General features: G+C 41.5%; 1 protein-coding gene across 2 annotated transcripts in view; it reads left to right on the top strand.

Moving 5' to 3' along the window:
* LOC140193948 (peroxidasin homolog) overlaps positions 1–22,365 on the top strand; it is a 291,164-nt gene that overhangs the window by 183,260 nt on the left and 85,539 nt on the right. For both annotated transcript variants that reach the window (XM_072251154.1, XM_072251153.1), the window contains one exon: positions 21,767–21,838. In XM_072251154.1, coding sequence (XP_072107255.1) covers positions 21,767–21,838 — 72 coding nt within the window. The remainder of the gene's footprint in view (positions 1–21,766; positions 21,839–22,365) is intronic.

The following is a 22,365-nucleotide window of genomic DNA, read 5'->3' as shown; positions in this document are numbered from 1 at the left end:
TCTCTGTTCAAATGTGCAATTATAGTAATTTATGATATATATTATGTACAACAGGATAGTCAATATAGCTTAGCAATACAATTGTGTTAGCATGAATTAAGCAGTCTGATGGCCTGGTGGAAGAAGCTGTCCTGAAACCTGTTGGTCCTGGCTTTTATGCTGTGGTACCGTTTCCCGGATGGTAGCAGCTGGAACAGTTCGTGGTTGAGGTGACTTGGGTCTCCAATGGTCCTACTGGCCCTTTTTACACAACTGCCTTTGCAAATGTCCTGAATAGTGGGAAGTTCACATCTACAGATGCGCTGGGCTGTCCTGTCCGCACCACTCTCTTCAGAGTCCTGCGATTGAGGGACGTACAGTTCCCATACCAGGCAGTGATGCAGCCAGTCAGGATGCTCTCAATCGTGCCCCTATAGAAATTTCTTAGAATTTGGGGGGCCATGCCAAATGTCTTCAACCATCTGATGTGAAAGAGGCACTGTTGTGCCTTTTTCACCACACAGCCGGTATGTACAGATCACGTGAGATTCTTGGTGATGTTTGTGCTGAGGAACTTAAAGCTGTTCACCCTCTCAATCACAGATCCATTGATGTCTCTAGGGATTAGCCTGTCTCCATTCCTCCTTGTTAATCTGAGATGGATGTTATTAGATGAGAGTCATAGAGTCACGCAGCAGAGGAACAAGCCTTTCATGACAAAATGTCCAACATGTACCCGTGTATACAAATCCTGTTTACCAGCACTTGGAACCTAGTCTTCCACACCTTGGAGATGTGCAACAGAAACGTTCTCGCGCAGGTCTGGCAAAGAGCTTTAAAAAGCAGGAAGTTTTCTGGATAGGAGTCATCGATTGGGTGACTGCGCAGTCGCAACAGAAGTATTCCTGCGCAAGTCCAGCAAGGAGCTTTAAAAACCCAGTCTATAGAAGAGGGCTTTTGCCAAGCAGAACGTCGTCATGGGAGTAGTCTGAGTCAGAGTCGTAAGGCTTTGGCTCGACAGGGCTTTGGTGAGAACAGGTGGAGGCAAGGTAAGTAAGTGAGTTCATTCTTTATTTCTTTTTCTTATTTAACTCCTGAGAGAATAGGGGGTATGTCCACTGAGCCAGTGTCCTGTTCTGGGTGTCAGCTGTGGAATTTCCAGGAGACTTCCAACCTCCCCAATGGCCAGATCTGCATCAGGTGCATCGAGATGTGTTTGAGACCTTATTAGGGAACTGGAGCTACAGCTTGATGACCTTCGGCTTGTTAGGGAAAGTGAAATTGTGATAGACAGGAGCTACGGGGAGGTAGTCACCCCAAGGCTACAGGAAACAGATAAATAGGTGTCTGTTAGGAGAGGGAAGAGAGGACATCAGATAATGGAGAGCATCCCTGTGGCCATCCCGCTCAACAATAAATAATCCATTTTGAGTACTGTGGGGGTGGGGGGAGGAACCTACCTGGAAGAAGCAACAGTGGCCGCGCCTCTAGCACTGGGTCTGGCCTTGTGGGTCAGAAGGGTAGGGAACTGAAGAGGATGGCAGCAGGAATAGGGGACTTTATAGTCAGGGACAAATCGGCGATCCTTTGGACACAAAAATAAAACACAGTTGGTAGTTTGCCTCCCAGGTGCCAGGGTCCGTGATGTTTCTGAATGTGTTCACGATATCTTGAAAAGGGAGGGTGAGCAGCCAGAAGTCATGGTACATATTGGTACTGATGATATAGGTAGAAAAAGGGAGGAGATCTTGTAAAAAGAATTTAGGGAGTTAGGATGGAAGCTGAGAAGCAGGACCTCTAACAGCTAGAGCAAGGCGTGATCCTGAGTCAGTTTGAGGAGCGGAGAGGACAGCGGACAACAATTCCACGATGCCCTACACATGCAGCACCTGTGGCAGAGCTTCAGCAACACACACACACACACACACACACACACACACACACACACCCATATGCAACCATGAGGGTAGGAATAAAATGAGGTGACAGATAAATGCGTGGCTCCACGACGCCGCCCTACACATGCAGCAACTGTGGCAGAGCTTCAGCAATACACACACACACACACACACACACACACACGCAACCGTGAGGGTAGGAATAAAATGAGGTGACGGATAAATGGGATAAATGCGTGGCTGAAAGATTGGAGCAGGGGGCAGGGATTCAGATTTCTGGATAATTGGGAACTCTTCTGGGGCAGGTGTGATCTGCACTAAATGCACTTGAATCTGAAGGGGGCCAATATTCTTGCGGGCCGGTTTACTAAAGGTGTTGAGTGTGTTTTAAACTAATATGGCAGGGATATAGGAAACAGTATGATAAAGCTGAGGATGAGCCAGCGGGTTTACAAGTAGATGATGGGTGTAACATGAATGTAAGGAAGGACAAGCCAATGATTGCATACAAATGCAGACAGAGCAAAGGGTTAAATTGTACCACAGAGGCAAAATTCAAAAGGGTGAAGAATGCAGGACTGAAGGTGTTGTATTTAAATGTACGTAGCATTCGGAATGAGGTGGATGAACTTGTGGGGCAATTGGAGATTGGTCGGTATTATATTGTGGACATCACTGAGTCGTACCTGAAAAAAGCCCATAGTTGGGAGCTTAACATCAAAGTATGTACATTGTATCAAAAGGACAGGCAGGGAGGCATAGGCAGTGGTGTGGCTCGGTTGGTAAGGGATGGAATTACATCTTTAGGAAGAGGTGACATGGGGTCATAGGATGTTCAGTCTTTGTGGGTAGCGTTAAGAAACCACAAAGGTAAAAAGCCCATTATGGGAATCATATATTGGTCTTCAAATCGTAGCCAAGATGTGGGGTTGAGATTGCAAAGGGAGATGGAAAAGGCATGGAATAAGGGTAATGACGCAATTGTAGTGGAGGACCTCAGTATGCAAGGGGATAGGGAAAATCAGGTTGGCATCGGATCACAAGACAGGGAATTTGTTGAATGCCTATGAGATGGCTTTTTAGAGTGGCTTGTGCTCGAGCCTACCAGGGGAAAGGCTGTCTGAGATTGGGTGTTGTGTAATAACTGAGATCTTATTAGGGAGTTTAATGTAAAGGAGCTATTAGTAGGCAATGATTATAATATGATTGAATTCTTACTGCAATTTGAGATGGAGAAAAATAACTCTTATGTATCAGTGTCACAGTGGCATGAGAGACGAGCTTGTGCAGGTGGATTGGAGGGAGATACTGGTGAGGATATTAGCAGAGCAGAGGTGGCTGAATTTTCTGGGATTAGTTCACAAGGCACAGGATAACTATGTCCCACATACTAAGTTGTTCTCAAATGGCAGGGGTAGGCAACCATGGCTGACAAAGGAAGTTAAGGACTGCATAAAAACTAAGGAAAGGGCATATAAGGTAGCAAAAGTGAGTGGGATGTTGGATGATTGGGAAGCTTTTAAAATCCAACAAAAAGCAATTTAAAGCTATAAGAAGGGAAAAGATGAAATATTAGGGCAATCTAGCCAATAATATAAAGCAGGATACTAAAAGGTTTTTTTTTAGTTATATAAGAGTAAAATGGAGGTAAGAGTTGATATTGGACCACTGGAAAATGATGCTGGTGAGGCAGTATTGGGGTACAAAGAAATAGCAGATGAACTTAATGATTACTTTGCAACTGACTTCACTGTGGAAGGCACTAGCAGTGAACCAGAGGTTTGTGAGTGTCAGGGAGCAGGAGTAAGTACCATTGCTATTAGGAAGGAAAAAGTGCTGGGTGAACTCAGAAGTCTTAAAGTGGGTAAATCACTTGGACTAGATGGACTACATAGCAGAGTCCTGAGAGAGGTTCCTGAAGAGATAACGTAAGTATTGGTCATTATCTTTTCAGAATTACTTGATTCTAGCATGGTCCCAGAGGACTGGAAAATTGAAAATGTCACTCCACTCTTTAAGAAGGGAAGAAGACAAAAGAGAGGAAATTATGGGGCTAGTTAGCCTAACCTCATTAGGTAGGAAAGTGTTGGAGTCCATTATTAAATGAGGTTACAGGGTACTTAGAGACTAATGATAAAATATGTCAAAGTCAGCATAGTTTCCGTGAGGAGAAATCTTGCCTGACAAATCTGTTAGAATTCTTCGAGGAAGTAACAAGCAGGGTGATGGACAAAGGAGGGGCAGTGGATCACATTTACTTGATTTTCAGAAGGCACTTAATAAGGTGCCACACATGAGGCTGCTTAACAAGATAAAATCCTATAGTGTTACAGGAAATATGCTGGCACGGATAGAGGAATAGCTTATACCCAGGAGGCAGTGAGTGGGAATAAAGGGAACCTTTTCAGGTGGGCTTCCAGTGACTAGTGGTTGTTCCTTAGGGGTCAGAATTGGGACCACTACTTTTTACATTGTTTATCAATGATTTGGATAATGGAATTGATAGCATTTTGGCAAAGTTTGCAGATGATACAAAGAAAGGTGGAGGAGTAGCTAGTGCTGAGGAAGCAGTGCAATTTGCAGCAGGACTTAGACATATTGGAAGAATGGACATGTAGCAGATGGAATACAGTGTTGGAAATGCACTATAATGCATTTTGGTAAGAGAAACAATAATGCAAACTATTATCTAAATGGACAGATGATTCAAACGTCAGGTGCAGAGGGACTTGGGAGTCCTTGTGCAAGACTGCCAGAAGGTTAATTTATAGGTTGAATCTTTGGTAAAGAAGGCAAATGCAATGTTAGCATTTATTTTAAGGGGAATAGAATATAAAAGCAAGGAGATAATGCTGAGGCTTTAAAAGACACTAGTCAGGCTGCAGTTGGAGTATTGTTAACAGTTTTGGGTCCCATATCTCAAGAAAGATGTGTTGTCATTGGGAAGAGTCCAGAGGAAGTTTGAGGATGATTCCAGGAATGAAGGTGTTAATACAAGGAGTGTTTGGCTGCTTTGGGCCTGTACTCACTGGAATTTAGAAGAATGTGGGGGGAGTTCATTAAAACCTACTGAATGTTGAAAGGACTAGGTAGGGTGGATGTGGAGAAGATGTTTCCTCTGGTGGCGTTATCCAGAACTGGAGAGCTCAGCCTCAAAATTGAGGGGCGACCTTTAGAACAGGGGTAAGGAGGAATTTGTATTTTAGCCAGAGAATAGTGAGTCTGTGGAATGCTCTGCCACAGACTGGATATATTTAAGGGGGAAGTTGGTAATTCCCTCAGGGCATCAAAGGATATGGCAAGAAGGCAGGTGTATAGGGTTGAGTGGAATACGGAGCAGACTTAATGGGCTGTATGACCTACTTCTGCTCCTGTATCTTCTAGTCTTATCTTCCATCTTTTTGTGCAGCGTGTTCCAGACTGAAACTGCCATCTAGGTGAAAAAAAAAGTTCCTCAGATCACTTTAAACCTCCTTCTGCTCACCTTAAGAATATGACTTGTAAGAGGAAAGGGTTATTACTATTTCAGCTGTACCCATTATAATCTTGTACCCATCCAGCATCTGGCAACCTCCCTTCTGCCTCATCCACCATAAACAAAACAAACACAGCCTATACAGTCTCTCCTCAGAACTGAAGCATTTCATTCCAGGCAACTTTTTTTCTACCAATGTTTGCCAATGTTACCAACATTTCATTTGTTTTATTCTTTCTTTCTCTGGCTCCATTCATCATTTCCTATTTTAAGCTCCAGACTCATCATCTTTAACAAGAATTCATGGATGTGCTTCTTTTTTCACAAAATTTGTACATATATAGAGGGAGAGATAATTTTTTTGTGTGTGTGTTTTTTTTGGGGGTTACTGGAATTTCTAGCCTCTATGCATTGGTAGATTCCTGAGCCGGGATTGCCAGATTTGTGTTAAATGGATGGGCTGAGCCCTGGCCATATGGTGGGACAATTGCCTCCCGACACTTGCATTCCTGGCATAACTACTGTGTTTGCTTTCTTGAGCAATTTTGGGGAACAGGGAGTTTCATATTGATAGCAAATCCTTTGCGGTGCCAATTTTATTTTGCAAAATATTCCTTTGAACTTCATGCAAAGATAGAAAGTACGGATGTAGATAGAATCTTCAAACTTGGCAGCAACGAATGTGCAGTTAACTTCAACTTTTAATTTGTTATCTCATTCTCAGTTTATAACATCATTATTAACATTGGATTGTTATCTAATTATCACACATCTAAAACAAATGGTTCAGTTCCTTTAACTTCAATAAATAATTAAACTTAAAATTGTTTGAGAAATAACATACAATGGTGGGCAAAATTTCAGATGATTTTGCTTGAGAGATTATTTTCTGTGCTGAGAAGAGATAAAAACAGTTAGGTTAAAATACAGGGAGAACAAGATCAAATGAATTAAAGAAGCCTCCCTGATGCTGTGGATTTTATGTTTGTCTTTTGGAATGTGAACATTAATGTAATACATTGCAAGTAAAAAAAAAAGAGATCATATTCGTTGCAGTGTTATTTTTCTCTCAGAAGTGAAAATATCAGCAAAACAATTTTGAGTTTCATTTACAAACAAGAGAAAATCTGCAGGTACTGGAAATCCAAGCAACACACGCAAAATGCTGCATGGCCTGTTGTGTTCCTTCGGCATTTTGCGTGTGTTGCTTGAGTTTCATTTAGTTGTTCTTGTTTCCATCTTAAAGTGTACGCCTGCAGAATCAATTTTGAACAAGGACAATTGTTACTGTGAAGGTTGCAGCTATTGTTCTGGCTAACAATTTGCAAGGAAACTTGTTTTACCAGGCCATTCAAGTAGTGGGTCAGTTTTAAATGCCTTTTTGTAAATTGAAAGCCTGTTTTTTTGGGTCAGATAGGTGGCAAGCAAATCTGTATTGCTTCAGGTTATAATAAAGCTTGTATATGAAGCAACTTTGGGAGATTCTTTTTAGTGCAAAACCTTAATCTGCAGCATTAATTGTAGTGCTAAATGTGCTTGACCCCATTTTTCATTTGTTACATTGTCAGAATTGCCCCCTCTCCTGGAGGACATGTCAAGTGATACACATGATGCTCTCTCGGTCTAGTAGGTTGAAAATAAATTTGTGTATGTTGACATGAGAATTTGAGAGTTTCATTCTTTTATTAGGAGGCAGTTCTTTCAACAAATGCTAAGGCTCACCAACCTATAATTTGATGGAATATCCGAGTTGCCTTTTATAAAACAAGGAACTACTTTGACCATTTGATGGTCCTCGCGTGTTTTAAAGCAGGTACAAAGTCATACTAAATAAGCTGAAGTCTAGAAGTTCTGTCAGTTGCTTGATGCTTACAATATTACAAATATTGTTAATAAATGCTTATCTCTTTCTGCTGTGGCCTGGGGAATATCCATAATTTCGATTAGGTGATGTATTGTTCAAAAGTGCCATTTAGATATTTGAAGTCTTTGAGTACTTCAGCATGAACTGCAGTTAGTAAGTGCTCATCCCAGCATCATTTGATACAGGTGCCCACTGATGTTTTCTGTTTCGGTATCATCTCCTGGTACAGAGTAATGATTTTCTATATTGTATCTACTGGCTTCACAATTAGAATCGCAATTTTGAATTCCCGTTTCACCTGGAAATACATTTTCAGGTAATGGTGTTGACTTCACTGCAGTATTGCAACGGTGTGTTCTCAAAGTTTATTCCATTGACTGAAGTGTTACTGTCTTTAGTTCAACCACAGGGGATGAGCTTCTTGGCACTTGTGTTTTCCAGGGTTTTGCATATTTTTCCTGCACTTCTGAAGACATTAAATACTGATGGTTCGATTGATCGTTCCTCAAAAAATGTTCAGAAATTTTTGAAGGTTGACAAATCATTTGTGTTCATTGCTGGAATCAATCCATAACCTTTTTGACCACCTCGGCAGAACATTTCTGTCATGGTTGAGACCAGGGATTGAGAACGACACACTAGTTACCATTGAATAACTAACTAGTGCTTAATTTTCTTATCACATTTTCAGCTGAAAAAAGTATATATTTTTTGGAAAATTCAGATTAAACATCTTGTATGTTTACTTAGTGAAAATCTTACCTATGTTTTCTCTCGCTAATATCTGATGTAATTAAAACCATTCTGCAGGTTTCAAGTACTGGAGTTAGCTGAGAAGTTCTTGAAGTGAGTGCTATTGCTTGCAAGGCACTATTTGCTGCTTTTCTCACTGAACAATACTGTCAGTGTTATAGCTAAGGCCACTTCAGACTGCTGCAAGAAGCTTCTCCATCCCCTTAGATGGTGTGACTTATTGCAGTTAAAAGTTTGCCATTGTAATGAACAAAATACTAACTCTTCCAGTTTTAACAGCCAATCAATTATGTGGAATTCCTGATGAATCAAACTTTTTTGGGGGGGATGGAGCTAATGTTAGAAAAATGGATAAAGAATAAGAAGTAAGCACGATTTACTCAGTGGCTGTGACTGACCAGCCCTGAGTCATGTTTCTGGCTGATCGTGCCTTTTCCTTTTCCAAGCCTGGCAACTCGTAGCTCAGCCTGCACCTGAGATCTCACAGTTCTCCTGTCCCGCCCCCATCTCTGTCCTGGTCAATGGCTGCCCCATACCCTGATTTCTTCGTCATCTATTCTATCGTGTTAACTGCAAAAACCTGCTTCCTCCTTCCTACTGCATCATATTTCTGTTTGGACTTTCTAGTTCTTGTCACTTAAAATTTCCAATTAACTTACTTTTTCAATGTTGGATCAGTGTCTCAGGTTATTAAAAAGACACAAGTATTTGCCCTTTTTATATATAAATATTCATATGAATTTGGAGAAGGAGTTGACCATTCAGCCTTGAGCCTGCTCCATCATTTCATGACATCATGACTGATCTCATCATAACCTTAATTCCACATTTTAACTGTGACCTGTTATCAAAAATCTGTCTTCCTCCATAAAAACATTCAAAACTGCTACTTTTCCCTTTGGGGAAGAGAAATCAAAAGAGTCACAGAATTCTGAGGGGAAAAAAATCAATTTGCCTCATCTGTGGTCAAATGGCAGTTTCTTATTTATGAATAAGGACCTCATAGGAGGAAATATATTCTCCACATCCTCCCTGTCAAATGCACTATGTGAACTTGTTTGTTCCATTCATCCGTGCTCAAGCTTTTAAACTAAAGCCAAATTACTCAAAAGACACTGGTAAGCCTTCTCCAGGCTGCCTACTTTAAATAAAGCGGCATACAGAGATTTTTTTTTGTAAGAAGGAAGTTGGCCCTGGCCATACCTACACCCTTCCTGAAGTAAAGAGGCCACTATTATATGCAGGACCCCAGATGTGGAATAAAACTGAAAATGCTGGAAATATTCTGCAGTTTAAACAGTTTTGGAAAGAGAAGAGCTTAGAACATTTCAAAGCAGTGAGCTTTCAAGAGAAGGCAGGCAGACATTCCTGTGTTTAAGTGCTGGGAAACCTATGAAATTCAGCTCCGCTGTTGGAGTTTTTGTGGAGTCCAATCTTGGAACACGAAAAAAATTCCTGGCTGTCAGCCGTGAGTAGCTTGGGACTTAAATTGTGGAGGGAAGTGGTGGAAGCTCACTTCAATTGAAGGTTTGAATAATAATTTATGAGTGCTCATGGCCTAGCAGGAGAATTTCCAGAGTAAAGGCTGGTTTGCAACATCTTTAATGTTAATGTAAATTTGAAAATCAATCTAATTCTATATCCACTCTTTTTTATCTTTACCTTTTTTTAATCTTGAAAGTTAATAGCTTATGGTGTGGCTCCTAATCTTGAAAATGAAGTAGTTTGCCAATAGTGTTAGTTTTTTCAGCATTCTGTGTGCCTTACTTCCGATATATCTGGTTCTACTCTATCTGGCTGTATAATAGACTTGTATACTTAATTTCTAGTCTGATGCAATTTAGCTTTTTTAAATGGTGGACTGAAATATATACATGATGGGACCTGTTAATTGTTAAGCAGCTTTATTTCAGGACAAGTGAGCATAAAAGCAGTCTAGGTTTAACCAATACACTGTGTAATTTACCATAATTGAAAATTAGGCTATGTTGAGCATAAGTGTTGCAAATTAATGAAGTTTACTTGAAGTCATTCCTTTATTTTTTTTGAGTGAGGCCAAAATTTGTGCTTTCACCTTTGCTTTCATAATGTGACAAACTGAAGGGACTTAGTGCATTATATGTGGCAGTAGGTGAAATGGGGAGAATTGTTGCTATTTTGGGTCAAGACTCTGTGAAAACAGTGGGTGAATTGTAGGGGGTTGGTAGGTAGATGGAACTAAGATTGGGAGGAAAATAACTAGTAAGGTTATATAACAGGAAACAAAAATGGGAGGACTGAAGCAAGATCAGAGGGAGCAGGACAGGGGAAATAAGGGTTACCTGTAATTGGAAATTTCTGTGTTTATACCATTGGGTTTTAAATTACCCAGGCAGAATATCAAGTATTGGTTGTCTAGATTACATGGCCTTTACCCTATCAGTAGAGAAGGCCCAAGGCACTTTATCTGCCTTTCATCTGTCCCTGAATGGTTTCTATTATCAATTTACCTGCTAGTTAGATTCCAGCCCTTGTGCCTTTGTGTGCCAGTCATCACCCTCCAGCCACTGTCTCTGCCTTCATACTCCGCTCCCCCCACTTGGCTTCACCTTCATACTCTCCTTACCCCACCTGGCTCCATCTGGCTCTTTCCTTAAACGCGAGGAATTCTGCAGATGCTGGAAATTCAAGCAACACGCATCAAGGTTGCTGGTGAATGCAGCAGGCCAGGCAGCATCTCTAGGAAGAGGTACAGTCGACGTTTCAGGCTGAGATCCTTCATCAGGACTAACTGAAAGAAGAGCTAGTAAGAGATTTGAAAGTGGGAGGGAGAGGGGGAGATCCAAAATGATAGGAGAAGACAGGAGGGGGAGGGATGGAGCCAAGAGCTGGATAGGTGATTGGCAAAAAGGATATGAGAGGATCATGGGACAGGAGGCCCAGGGAGAAAGAAAAGGGGGAAAACCCAGAGGATGGGCAAGGGGTATAGTGACAGGGACAGAGGGAGAAAAAGAAGAGAAAGAATGTGTGTATATATAAATAAATAACGGATGGGGTACGAGGGGGAGGTGGGGCATTAGTGGAAGTTTGAGAAGTCAGTGTTTATGCCATCAGGTTGGGTTATGTTCATGGGTCAATGGACCATTCCAAAATCTGATAGTGGAGGCAAAGAAGCTGTTTCTAAAACATTGAGTGTGCATCTTCAGACTCCTCTACTTCCTCTCTGTATTAATCAGTGTGAGTCTTCAGATTACCATCTTCCCCCCGAGGGCAGTAATGAGAAGAGGGCATGCTCTGGATGGTGAGTGTCCTGAATGATGGAGGCCGCTTTCCTGAGGCACTGCATTTTGAAGTGTCCTCAATGGTGGATGGCTACTGCTAAGTCTACAACCCTCTGCTGCTCCCCTCCCCCCCATTCTGTGCATTGGAGCCTCCATATCAGGGGATGAAACAACCACTCAGAATGTTCTCCACAGTACATCAATAGAAATTTGCTAATTTTTTCCTCTATCAGCCATTTCCTCGTGAATTTTGTGTAAATGTATGGTCCTCTAGAAACAAAAGTGTGAACAGCAGTCAACTCTGGAATAAAATATGTGGTTACATGGCCCATTTTTCCCCCCGATGTCTCTTAAGGGGAATTTCAGAATCAGCATTAGAAGCAGATTTATTATCACCAGCATGTGTCATGAAATTTATTAACTTAGCAGCAGCAGTTCAGTGCACTACATAATATGGAAGGAAAAAAAATTTAAAATAAACAAGTAAATCAATTACAGTACAGGTTTCCCCCGCCATCCGAAGGTAGAGTATTCCTATGAAGCGGTTCGTAAGCTGGAAGGTCATAAAGCAAAGAAGCAATTACCATTTATTTATATGGGAAAAATTTGTGAGCATTTGCAGACCCACAAATAGCCTACCAAATCATACCAAATAACACATAAAACCTACAATAACAGTAACATATAGTAAAAGCAGGAATGATATGATAAATACACAGCCTATATAAAGTAGAAATACTTCTCTACAATGATTGCCTGCACTGTTCTCTGTAGCAAAAATCTCATGCCAGCGTTCTCGGCAAAAACACGGCGCAAGCGTTCTCCAGTAACCTTTAAGCTATGAAGCTGCCAAATCATACCAAACAACATCTAAAAATACACAGCCTATATAAAGTGGAAATAATGTATGTGCAGTGTAGTATCACTTACGGGAATCGGGAAGACAGCGCCGAGCACACTGATGGTGGTGTGTTAGGCTGAGTCGTCGGAGGTTGCGGTGGTGCAGTGGCCCCCACCCTCCGGGCAGAAGAACCAATACCGATCCGCGAAGCATGCAGCGGTAGCCGGGATGCACCCAGCACATCTTTAAGAAAAAAGCTGAAATAAACAAGCTAATCAATTAGGTGCTGCCCGGCATGTAAATGTCAGCCCAGATCAGAGGCACGCAATCAGCAATTGCCTCATTTACATGCCGGGTGGCACCTAATTGATGAGCTTGTTTATTTCAGCTTTTTTCTTAAAGATGTGCTGGGTGCGTCCTGGCTACCACTGTATTCTCCGCGGATTGATATCTGTCCGCTGCCCAGGGGTTGGGGTGGTGGGATACTGAGGTGTTGCCTGTTTCCATCAGGGCAGGCAGGTCATCTTCTTCTATGCCTGCCTCGATGTCAAAGGTCGAGGTTCGTCGTCTGCTGAAGGCTTGCTTGACTGCTAGCCTCGCGCATTTTTCTATTATACAGTTCTTTGTAAGCACTCAAACCATCTTGCAAATATACCCTAAACTGACGTACTCTTTCAAAATTAAAGTCGTACTTTATCATTGCAGCAAAAATCTCACGCAGTTGCTTCACGTTCAGTTCCTGGACGACTTCACTTTCGGTCCGTTTGCTACTGCATTCGGTTTCAATTGTTATCCTTTTCTCTAACAATTGCATCAGCTCTTCATCTATCAGTTCTTGGTCATGGGATACCAAAACCTGTTCAGCATCATCTTTGTCAACTTCCACAAACCAAACTCACTTTGTCCTTGCTTCTTTCACCAGGATTGAAATGTTTAATTATGTCTAGTTTTATGCTAAGTGTAACACCCTTACGAGCTCTTTTAGGCTCTTCTGATACCTTAGAACTTATCTTCCTAATGGATGCTCACAGGCACGTGTTTAAACAATGCTGGCTGGAATTCAGTTCTGAATCCGGGGGAGAGCGGCTGCTCGGGGCGCCTTTTTTCGTAACAGTGAAAACACTTTCTGTTAGCTAAAACAGGGAACTAATGTAGGTCTTTTGTAACAGTGAGGTTTCGTAAAGCGAACGTTCAAATAGCAGGGGAACACCTGTATATGTATATTGAATAGATTAAAAATCGTGCAAAAACGAAATGATAGATATTTAAAATTGAGGTAGTGGGTTCAATATCCATTTAGGAATCGGATGGCAGAGGGGAAGAAGCTGTTCCTGAATCACTGAGTGTGTGCCTTCAGGCTTCTGTACCTCCTACCTGATGGTAACCATAAGAAAAGGGCATGCCCTGGGTGCTGGGTGTCGTTAATAATGGACGCTGCCTTTCTGAGGCACCACTCCTTGACAATCTCCTGCATACTTTGTAGGCTAGTACCCAAAATGGAGCTGACTAAATTTACAACCTTCTGCAGCTTCTTTCGGTCCTGTGCAGTAGCACCCCCCCCCCCCCCCATACCATGCAGTGATGCAGCCTGTCAGAATGCTCTTCAGGGTACATCTATAGAAGTTTTTGAGTTTTTGTTGACATAGCAAATTTCCTCAGACTCCTAATGAAGTGTAGTTGCTACTTTGTCGTCTTTATAGCTGCATTGATATGTTGGGACCAGGTTAGGTCTTCAGAGATGTTGACACCCAGGAACTTAAAGCTGCCCACTCTCTCCACTTCTGATCCCTCTGATTGGTAGGTGTTCCTTCGTCGTGCCTTTCCTGAAGTCCACAATCAGCTCTTTTGTCTTACTGACGTTGAGTGCCAGGTTGTTGCTGTGACACCACTCCACTGGTTGGTATATCTCACTCCTGTGTGCCCTCTGATCTCCATCTGAGATTTTACCAACAATGGTTGTATCATCAGCAAATTTATTGATAGTATTTGAAGCTGTGCTTAACCACACAGTCATGGGTATAGAGAGAGTAGAGCAGTGGGCTAAGCACACACCCCTGAGGTGCGCCTGTGTTGATCGTCAGCGAGGAGGATATGTTATCACCGATCTGCACAGATTGTGGTCTTCCGGTTAGGAAATCGAGGATCCAATTGCATAAGGAGGTACAGAGGCCCAGGTTCTGTAATTTATCATTCAGGATTGTGGGTACGATGGTGTTAAATGCTGAGCTGTGGTCGATGAATAGCATCCTGACATGTGTTTGTATTGTCCAGGTGGTCAAGGCCATGTGAAGAGCCATTGAGATTGTGCCTGGAGTTGACCTATTGTGGTGATAGGCAAATTGCAATGGGTCCAGGTCCTTGCTGAGGCAGGAGTTCAGTCTAGCCTTGACCAACCTCTCAAAGCATTTCATCACTAAGTGTGAGTGCTATTGGGTGATAGTCATTAAGGCAGCTCACACCATTGACAAAGCAGTGCTGCACTCTGTTACAAATGGACTATACACTGGTTGTATATCGAGTCTTAGAGCATGGAAAGAGGCCATTCAGCCCAACTTGTCCATACCAACTGTTACCCTGAGAGCTAGTCTCATATAGAGTCATTCTGTGCTATAGAACCCGCAAAGTAAGTGTTTCCTTTCAGAGGTATTGTTATTAGAGTTAAGTATATGTTCTTTTGCACACAAGTTGCAAAGCAAATTATATGTTTGTAAATACTTCTTTTCTTCAACCACAACTCATTATTTTCCATGATAGATGATAAGTGGTTACATTGCAATTACAGATTCAGTCCTGTAAAGCACCGGTAATCCAGCATGCTGGGGAATTTGGATCCGCAGATTATCCAGTCTCCTGGGCATTATTCCTATTTCCACCCCAACACAATTTTAAATCGCCTTTTTTCTGGATGTTATACAGTATTGTGCTAAATTTTCAACTGAATTTAGTGACCTTGAATGGAGTGTGAGAAACTGGATCCGGATGAGTTGAATGGGAACCGGGCTTCTTTGAGTCAGAAGGGAGTGCAACCATCGGGGCCTTTTTGAGTTCAGGAGACGACAGAAACTGAGACACTGGCAAGCCCAAAGAGAGCACAATATGCATTACCTCTTGGGGCAGGTGTCAAACCATTGGGACTTCCAAATTGTTGGATGGTGGGTTATCAGAATTTAATTTAAATGGATTCCATTCTCATAAACAGGGCTCACTGACTTGGAGATGATATTGTCAGCCACTGGAGGAAACTGGCAAATTAAGCTTAGTCTGCTCGACTCCTTTGTAGAGTTTTTGGAAGAATTTGCTCATTATTATAAAGGGTTTTAGAGAGTTGTTCAAAATCCTTAAAAAGAGGATCTTGTTGAAACAAGTTGAAACAAGTGGTGGGAAGCATTTTTTCCAGATCCATTGTGAGATTAAAACTCCAGTGGTCTGAAGACAAGATATTTCAAGAGTAAATGGTATTCATGGAGTTTTGTCTCAGTATCAGAAAAAAAGTTTCGTGTTACACTGCATGGTTATCTCATTTCTCAAATCCACTGTCCTTGTGACTAACCCCAAAGGAGACAATAACGTTGCATTGGATTTTGTGTTTTGAACATACAAATTAGAAGCAGCTTTAGAAGTCTTTGCCCCTTAGCAACACGCACACGCACACATGCAATGCTGAAGGAACTCAGCAAGACAGGCAACATCAATGGAGTGAAATAAGCAAGTTGACGTTTCGGGTCGAGACCCTTCATCAGGACCCTAGAAGCTGCCTGATTTGCTGAGTTCCTCCATTATTTTGTGTGTGTTGCTCAAGGTTTTCAGCATCTGCGGAATCTCTTGTATTTACATTCTGTCCCGTAAGATTAGTCCAGCATTAATAAGATCAAGATAACTCACACCAATTCATTTTTTTCCCCTTTAGTTTTCTTAATCTCTACCTAGACAGAATCAGCATTCTGCTTCTTAGATATTATATTGTCACATTCGAACCTCATAATCTTTATGCCCTTTGCATTCTGTACCCCACTCATACTTTCCTCTTTTCTACCTTTTTCTTCGGTCTCTGCATGGATTCCCATCTCTTTGCTGTATTAGTTTAAACCCTACATAACAACACTAGCAATCAATCCTCCTAGGACATTGATCCTGATCCTGCCCTTGAGTAAGATCATCCAGTTTATACTGCCCCCCCCCCCCCCCAGATCTGCTTCCAATACCCCAGAAATTTGAAGCCTTCTCTCCTTTACCACCACTCAAGCCACATATTCTTGCTAACTATTTTGCTATTCCTACTGTGGCACAGATACCTTCGAGAACTTACTTTTTTGCTTGTATCCTAGCTCCCTAAATTGGGATTGTAGGCCCTTATCCCACTTTTTTGTTCTATATCCTTAGTACCTACAGTACATGCATCACACCAACTGGCTGTACACCTCCCTTGGTAGAATGCCGTGCAGCTGCTCCCAGTCATCCCTGACCCAGTACACATGACAATAGTAAACTGATTCGACATTGCTAAGATCTCTGTCTTGAATGTACTCAGCAGCTGAGCTCTTTTATGTATCTCTTTGGCCACAGCATCTGAATTCCAAAAACCTCTACTTTCTGAGTGGAAAAAATGTCATCTTGTTTCTGTCCTAACTGGCCAAAACTCTTTATAGAGGCTATGACTGCAGGCTGTAGATAACCCATTCAGAAGAAACATCTTTTCTCTCTGACACAGTATGGATCCAGTATAATCAACGACTTTACCCACCCTGGCATACTCTTCTTCCCTCTCCCCTCAGGCAGAAGGTACAAAAATCTGAAAAAGCATGTAGCAGAAGATTCAAGTTTGACCTCTACCCACACTGTTCTAAGACTATAGTTCCTTAAAAGGATAAGATGGACTCTTGACCTCACAATGTACATTGTTATGCATCCTATTATCCAGCTGCATTGCACTTTCTCTGTTGCACTTTATTCTGCATTTTTGTATGTTTTACCTATACTGCCTCCATGCATTGTGTAATGAATTAATCTGCATGAACAGTATGCAAGGCATACAGCTGTCCAGGCCCCTAAGGCAGCAAAGCAGCCCCAAATCATGATGCTCCTTCCGTGCTTCACAGTTGAGATGAGGTTTTGGTGTTGGTGTGCAGTGCCCCTTTTCTGCTAAACATAGTGGTGTGTTTTTCTACCAAAAAGTTCAATCTTTGCCTCCTCTGTCCACAGAACATTGTCCCAAAAGCATTGTGGAGCATCCAGGTGGTCTTTTGCAAACTTGAGACGTGCAGCAATGTTTTTTTTAAAAGAAGCAGTGGTTTCAGCTGTGCTGTCCTTCCACGCACACAGTTCTTGTTCAGTGTTTTCCTTATAGTGGACACATGAACAGAGACTTTAGCGAGTTCTAGAGATTAATGCAGGTCTTTTGCTGTTACCCTTGGGTTCTTTTTCACTTCCTTCAGCATTATACGGTATGCTCTTGGTGTGATATTTGCAGGATGCCCTCTCCTAGGGAGAGTAACAACGGTACTGAATTCCCTCCATTTGTAGACAATTTCTCATACTGTGGACTGATGAACACTCAGGTCTATAGAGATGCTTTTGTAGCCTTTTCCAACTTCATGCATCTCTGCAATTCTTCTTCTAAAGTTGTTTTGTTCGAGGCAAGGTGCACATAAACAGATCTTTCCAGAAAGAGCAGGTGCTGTCAGTCACCTGGTTTTGTGCGTCTTTTTTCTACAATCCATACCTCCAATCTCATCTCACTGATCAGAACACCAAACCTTTGTAGAAGGCATTACCCCAGAGGTTCTGATACTGCTTTGAACCTACACTGTGATTGGTGTACAGTAAGTCCCTGGGTTAAGAACGTCTGACTTATGGACAACTCATACTTACGAACGGACTGCTATGAAGCCTATTATGTTAAAAATTTGAATTAAATACAATGGTTCGTAATAACGATCACACGCACTACTTTGTGACACTCATGAAAACATTGCGTGGCTTCGACTTCTCTTATGTACCCTTGTAACCATGCCTCCAAAGCGTAAATCCGATGCAAGTGTTGGTGATGCATCAAAGAAAAGGAAAACGATCATGATTGAACATAAAGTGGAAATAATAAAGCGGTTGGAAAGAGGTGAAACACCATCGGTCACTGGAAAAGCGTTAGGCTACAGTCGGTCAACGATCGGAACAATTTTAAAGGATAAAGTGAAAATAATGGAGCATGTGAAAGGCCCTGCCCCGATTAAAGCTACAATTATTACTAAGCAATGCCATGGTTTAGTTATTGAAATGGAAAGGCTATTGATAATTTGGTTAGACGATCAAAATCAGCGTAATATACCTATTAGTCTTGCTTTCGTGCAAGAAAAGGCTCGAAGCCTTTTCAATGATTTAAAAGCTGCACGTGCAGCAGGTGAAGGTGATTGTAATGAAAAATTTGTTGCGAGTAGGGGTTGGTTCAATTGTTTCAACATGAGGGCAAATTTACATAATATTAAATTGCAATGTAAAGCAGTGAGTGCCGATGTAAGTGCTGTGAGTGATTTTCCTGAAATGTTGAAAAAAATTATTGAGGAAGGAGGTTATTTGCCAGACCAAATATTTAATGTAGACGAGACTGGCTTATTTTGGCATACTAAGACAAACATTTGACTAACTGACGCTAAATAAGAACCATATGTACCTGTTCTGACTTTACCTACAAATTCGACTTAAAGATAGACTTAGAAACGGATCTCGTTCATAACCCAGGGACTGCCTGTACTCAGTATTGAAGAGAAGTACAATTATGTGTTATTAGTTTAGGCACGCTGTCTATTATTCTGACTGGGATGAAGATCAGACCACATTTTATGAGTAATTAATGCAGAAAACCAGGTAACGCAAAGAGTTCATAAACTTTTGCTTGTCAGTGTATGTGAGGTGGAACCAGTAAACTTCTCTTCCCACTTGTTAGTTCTACTTCTACATTGATTTTTTTTCTAGGGAGATTTGATTTAGAGAAATTTGGATTCAATGGCACGAAGGTCGCTTTTTCTTTGCCTAACAACTTAACGAACACCAGAAATTCTGCAAATGCTGGAAATCCAAAGCAACTCTCTCAAAATGCTGGAAGAACTCAGCAGGTCAGGCAGCATCGAAAGAAATGAATAGATGGTCAACATTTGTTCTTCTAATTTTTCTACTGACATGGGTGACCTTGCGTGTTTCTTTTTAAAGTTGTGCCCTGTTTGTCAAGTTCTCACTCATTCACTGGCATAGCTATATCCCCTTGAACCACACTTCATCCGGTACAAAACTATCGATGCCACCAGCTTCAAACTGTGATCCTTCAAGACCACCATGCTGACCTCTTATTCATTACTGAATTTTGTCACACTGAGCAGTATCCCATTTACACACTTCTGCCCTCTGCTGTTCCACCATTAAGATATCTTAACTTACTACTTTGATCTACTGTGCCCTTGATCATCTGCTGTAACATCTCCTTATGTGACTTAGAAACAAATTGCATTTTCCGTGGTTCTTGTAAAGTGCTTTGAGACTATTTTTGTATTTCAAAAGCACAGCATAAATGCATGTTTTGGATTGTAGGGTTCTAGATGCAATGTGGAAACTGGCCCTTTGGCTCCACTGAGTCTGTGCCACTCATTAACCCTTGACTAACACTGACCCTACATTATTTTTTGTATTCAGATGTACAGCATGGTAACAGGCGCTTCTGGCCCAACAGGCCACACTTTCCCATCACACTGGTGACCAATTAAAAGACAAAGGCATACACCTTTGGAACATGGGAGGAGAATGGAGCACCTAGAGGGAAATGCATGCAGTCATGGGGAAAAAGTACAAACTCCTTATGGAAAGCTGTGGGAATTTAACCCATGTCACTGGTGCTGTAATAGCATAATGCCAACCACGATGCTAGCACACTACTCCTTGACCCTCTTTTTAATTCATCCAATGCTCTTATCAATTTCCCTCAGTTTCTACACAGCCTGAAGCAATTTGCAATGGCCATTAATCTCCTCTTCTGCATATCTATGGGAGGAAGCTAGAGTACATGAGGAAATGCATTTGATTACAGAGATGACATGCAAACTCCATGGATGACATCCAAGTTCAGGATTGAATAAAGGTCTTTGGTTCCTCAGTGCTGCTCTATACCGATCAACCCTCCCCTGCTCCTGCTAGACATCAGCACCACATGGTTCCAACAACAGTGCACTAGACAACACTTCGTGCAAGAAATTTCCTTCTTTTTCAGTGATCTTGAAGGTAGTAGTATGGCCCCCCACTGCAATCCCAATTCAGTACAGTCCAGAAATCAAAGCTGCAATCTGCTTTCATATACAGTTGGCCCTCCTTATCCGCAAGGGGTTGGTTCTGAGGCCCCCCCCCCCGTGGATACCAAAAAACCCGGATGCTCAAGTCCCTTATTTAACTTGTCTCAGTGCCGGTGGACTTTAGGACCCAGGGCAGCACAGGAGCCGCCACCCACAGTGTTTCTGTTCCGTTGACTTATAATACCTAGCAATTCAGTCTTAATTAAGACAGCCATTGGATGTGTGGAAAAAAAACCCTTTCATCTCATTCTTCAAAGCCTCACTCAAATATACTTAGCTGGTTTATTACACTTCAGTACTGATATCTGATACCAAATGGAAATCTTAGTTTCATTATGTACACTAATAATTTGAAGGGAAGAACATTATTGCCTTATTTGGATCACTGGATTTGGCTATTTACTAGTTTCTTCATCTGACATTGATGGTCAGTAGTGGAGAGACAAGTGTTTTTCAGCTCTGCAGAATGCTGCAGGGCCTGTCTCTGGAGAACATAATATTCAACGCTTGCTTTAAGTGTACAGATATGCATAATATATTCAAAATTCCATGATATGTGCTCCCAGCAAATCTATTGTGTTCTGGAGGCAACAGACCTCAGGCACCTCAGTAGTATAGCAGAGAACAACACTATTACATTGTGGGGTACCGGAGTCTGGAGTTTGTTTCCATTTGGAAAGAGTTTGTACGTTCTCCCAGTGACTGTCTGTCTGACTTTCCTGTGGGTGCTCTGGTTTCTTCCACAGTCCAGAGACGTACCGATTAGTAGGTTAATTGGTCATTGTAAATTGTCCTGTGATTCGGCTGGTGTTATATAGTTCGGTTGCTGGGTGGAGTGGCCTGTTGGGCTGGAAGGGCCTGTTCCGTGCTGTATTTCTAGATAATGAGAAAACAATCATGCCTGTGGAATATGAACCCTAGCACCATTTGGCTATAAACACATTGTTGCCAGGGCTGTTAGATTGTTTGTGGGCAGCAGCTTCCATTCATCCGGACTTGTACTAGTTTGATGGTGTTAACACTCCAAATCATCCAAATATATGCATGGAAATTTTTTGTCTCTTGAACTGTTTTGTGTTTTGGAATTGAAGGCACTGAATAAATGCTGAATCCATAATATGCAGTCCAGAAAAAAAGTTGTTCGTACTCATTGTTTCCACTTAAAACAGTAACCATCTTACAATTTTATGGGACAGGTCTGCGAAAAGAACCGATATAGCAATTTGTTACCTCTCCTTCTGTGGTATGGGTTTTAAACCATAACACCCAAGTTTCCAAGTCATAAGTAACAAATAAAAAAAATGCTGAAGTATTTTCATCAATTTTAAGTCACAAATGTAAATTAAAATTTGTATTTATCTTTTAACAGGTATCTCCACTTCAATCAAATAGAAACTTTAGAACCAGAATCCTTCAGTGATCTTCCAAAGCTTGAAAGGCTGTGAGTGCCACAATTTCCTATTGTGTTTAGTAGGTAAATTTTGGGGAGCCAGAATTCCTTGCTTTAAAAATGAGGCTCGTGATGCACATCTTTAAGTTCGACTTTTACGTTTATTTTTGGCTGGGAGAATTTGAAGAGCAACTGCGGCAGTTCCAACACTAATATTACTTCTTGTTAATTCAAGTTTACTTCTAACTTCACATTGGTGCTTTCTCTATCCCCATTCTGTTCCTACCTCTGTCACAGTCTGTTGAGTCTCAGTGAGGTGGTTTAATTCTTGATACGTGAGTCACAGTCATATACTGGCAAAGAAGTGCTTGTACATAAATAAGAGTGAAAACTGACACTGCCAGTACTATTGAAACAAAATGCATTTAAGCCTCTTTAATAAAATCAAACATTTATTGCATTGTTTAAGCAACTAAAGCTGAAGCATTAAGTTGCCTGTTACTGTAAAAATTGGTTAGAGTACTGAAGGTTTATTTTGTATCCAAGGGATTCAGTGATTTAATCAGCAATGCTGTCCC

The sequence above is a fragment of the Mobula birostris genome, chromosome 2, assembly GCF_030028105.1.
Source record: "Mobula birostris isolate sMobBir1 chromosome 2, sMobBir1.hap1, whole genome shotgun sequence".
Classification (NCBI taxonomy): Eukaryota; Metazoa; Chordata; class Chondrichthyes; order Myliobatiformes; family Myliobatidae; genus Mobula; species Mobula birostris.
This window is presented reverse-complemented; position numbering and strand designations above follow the sequence as displayed.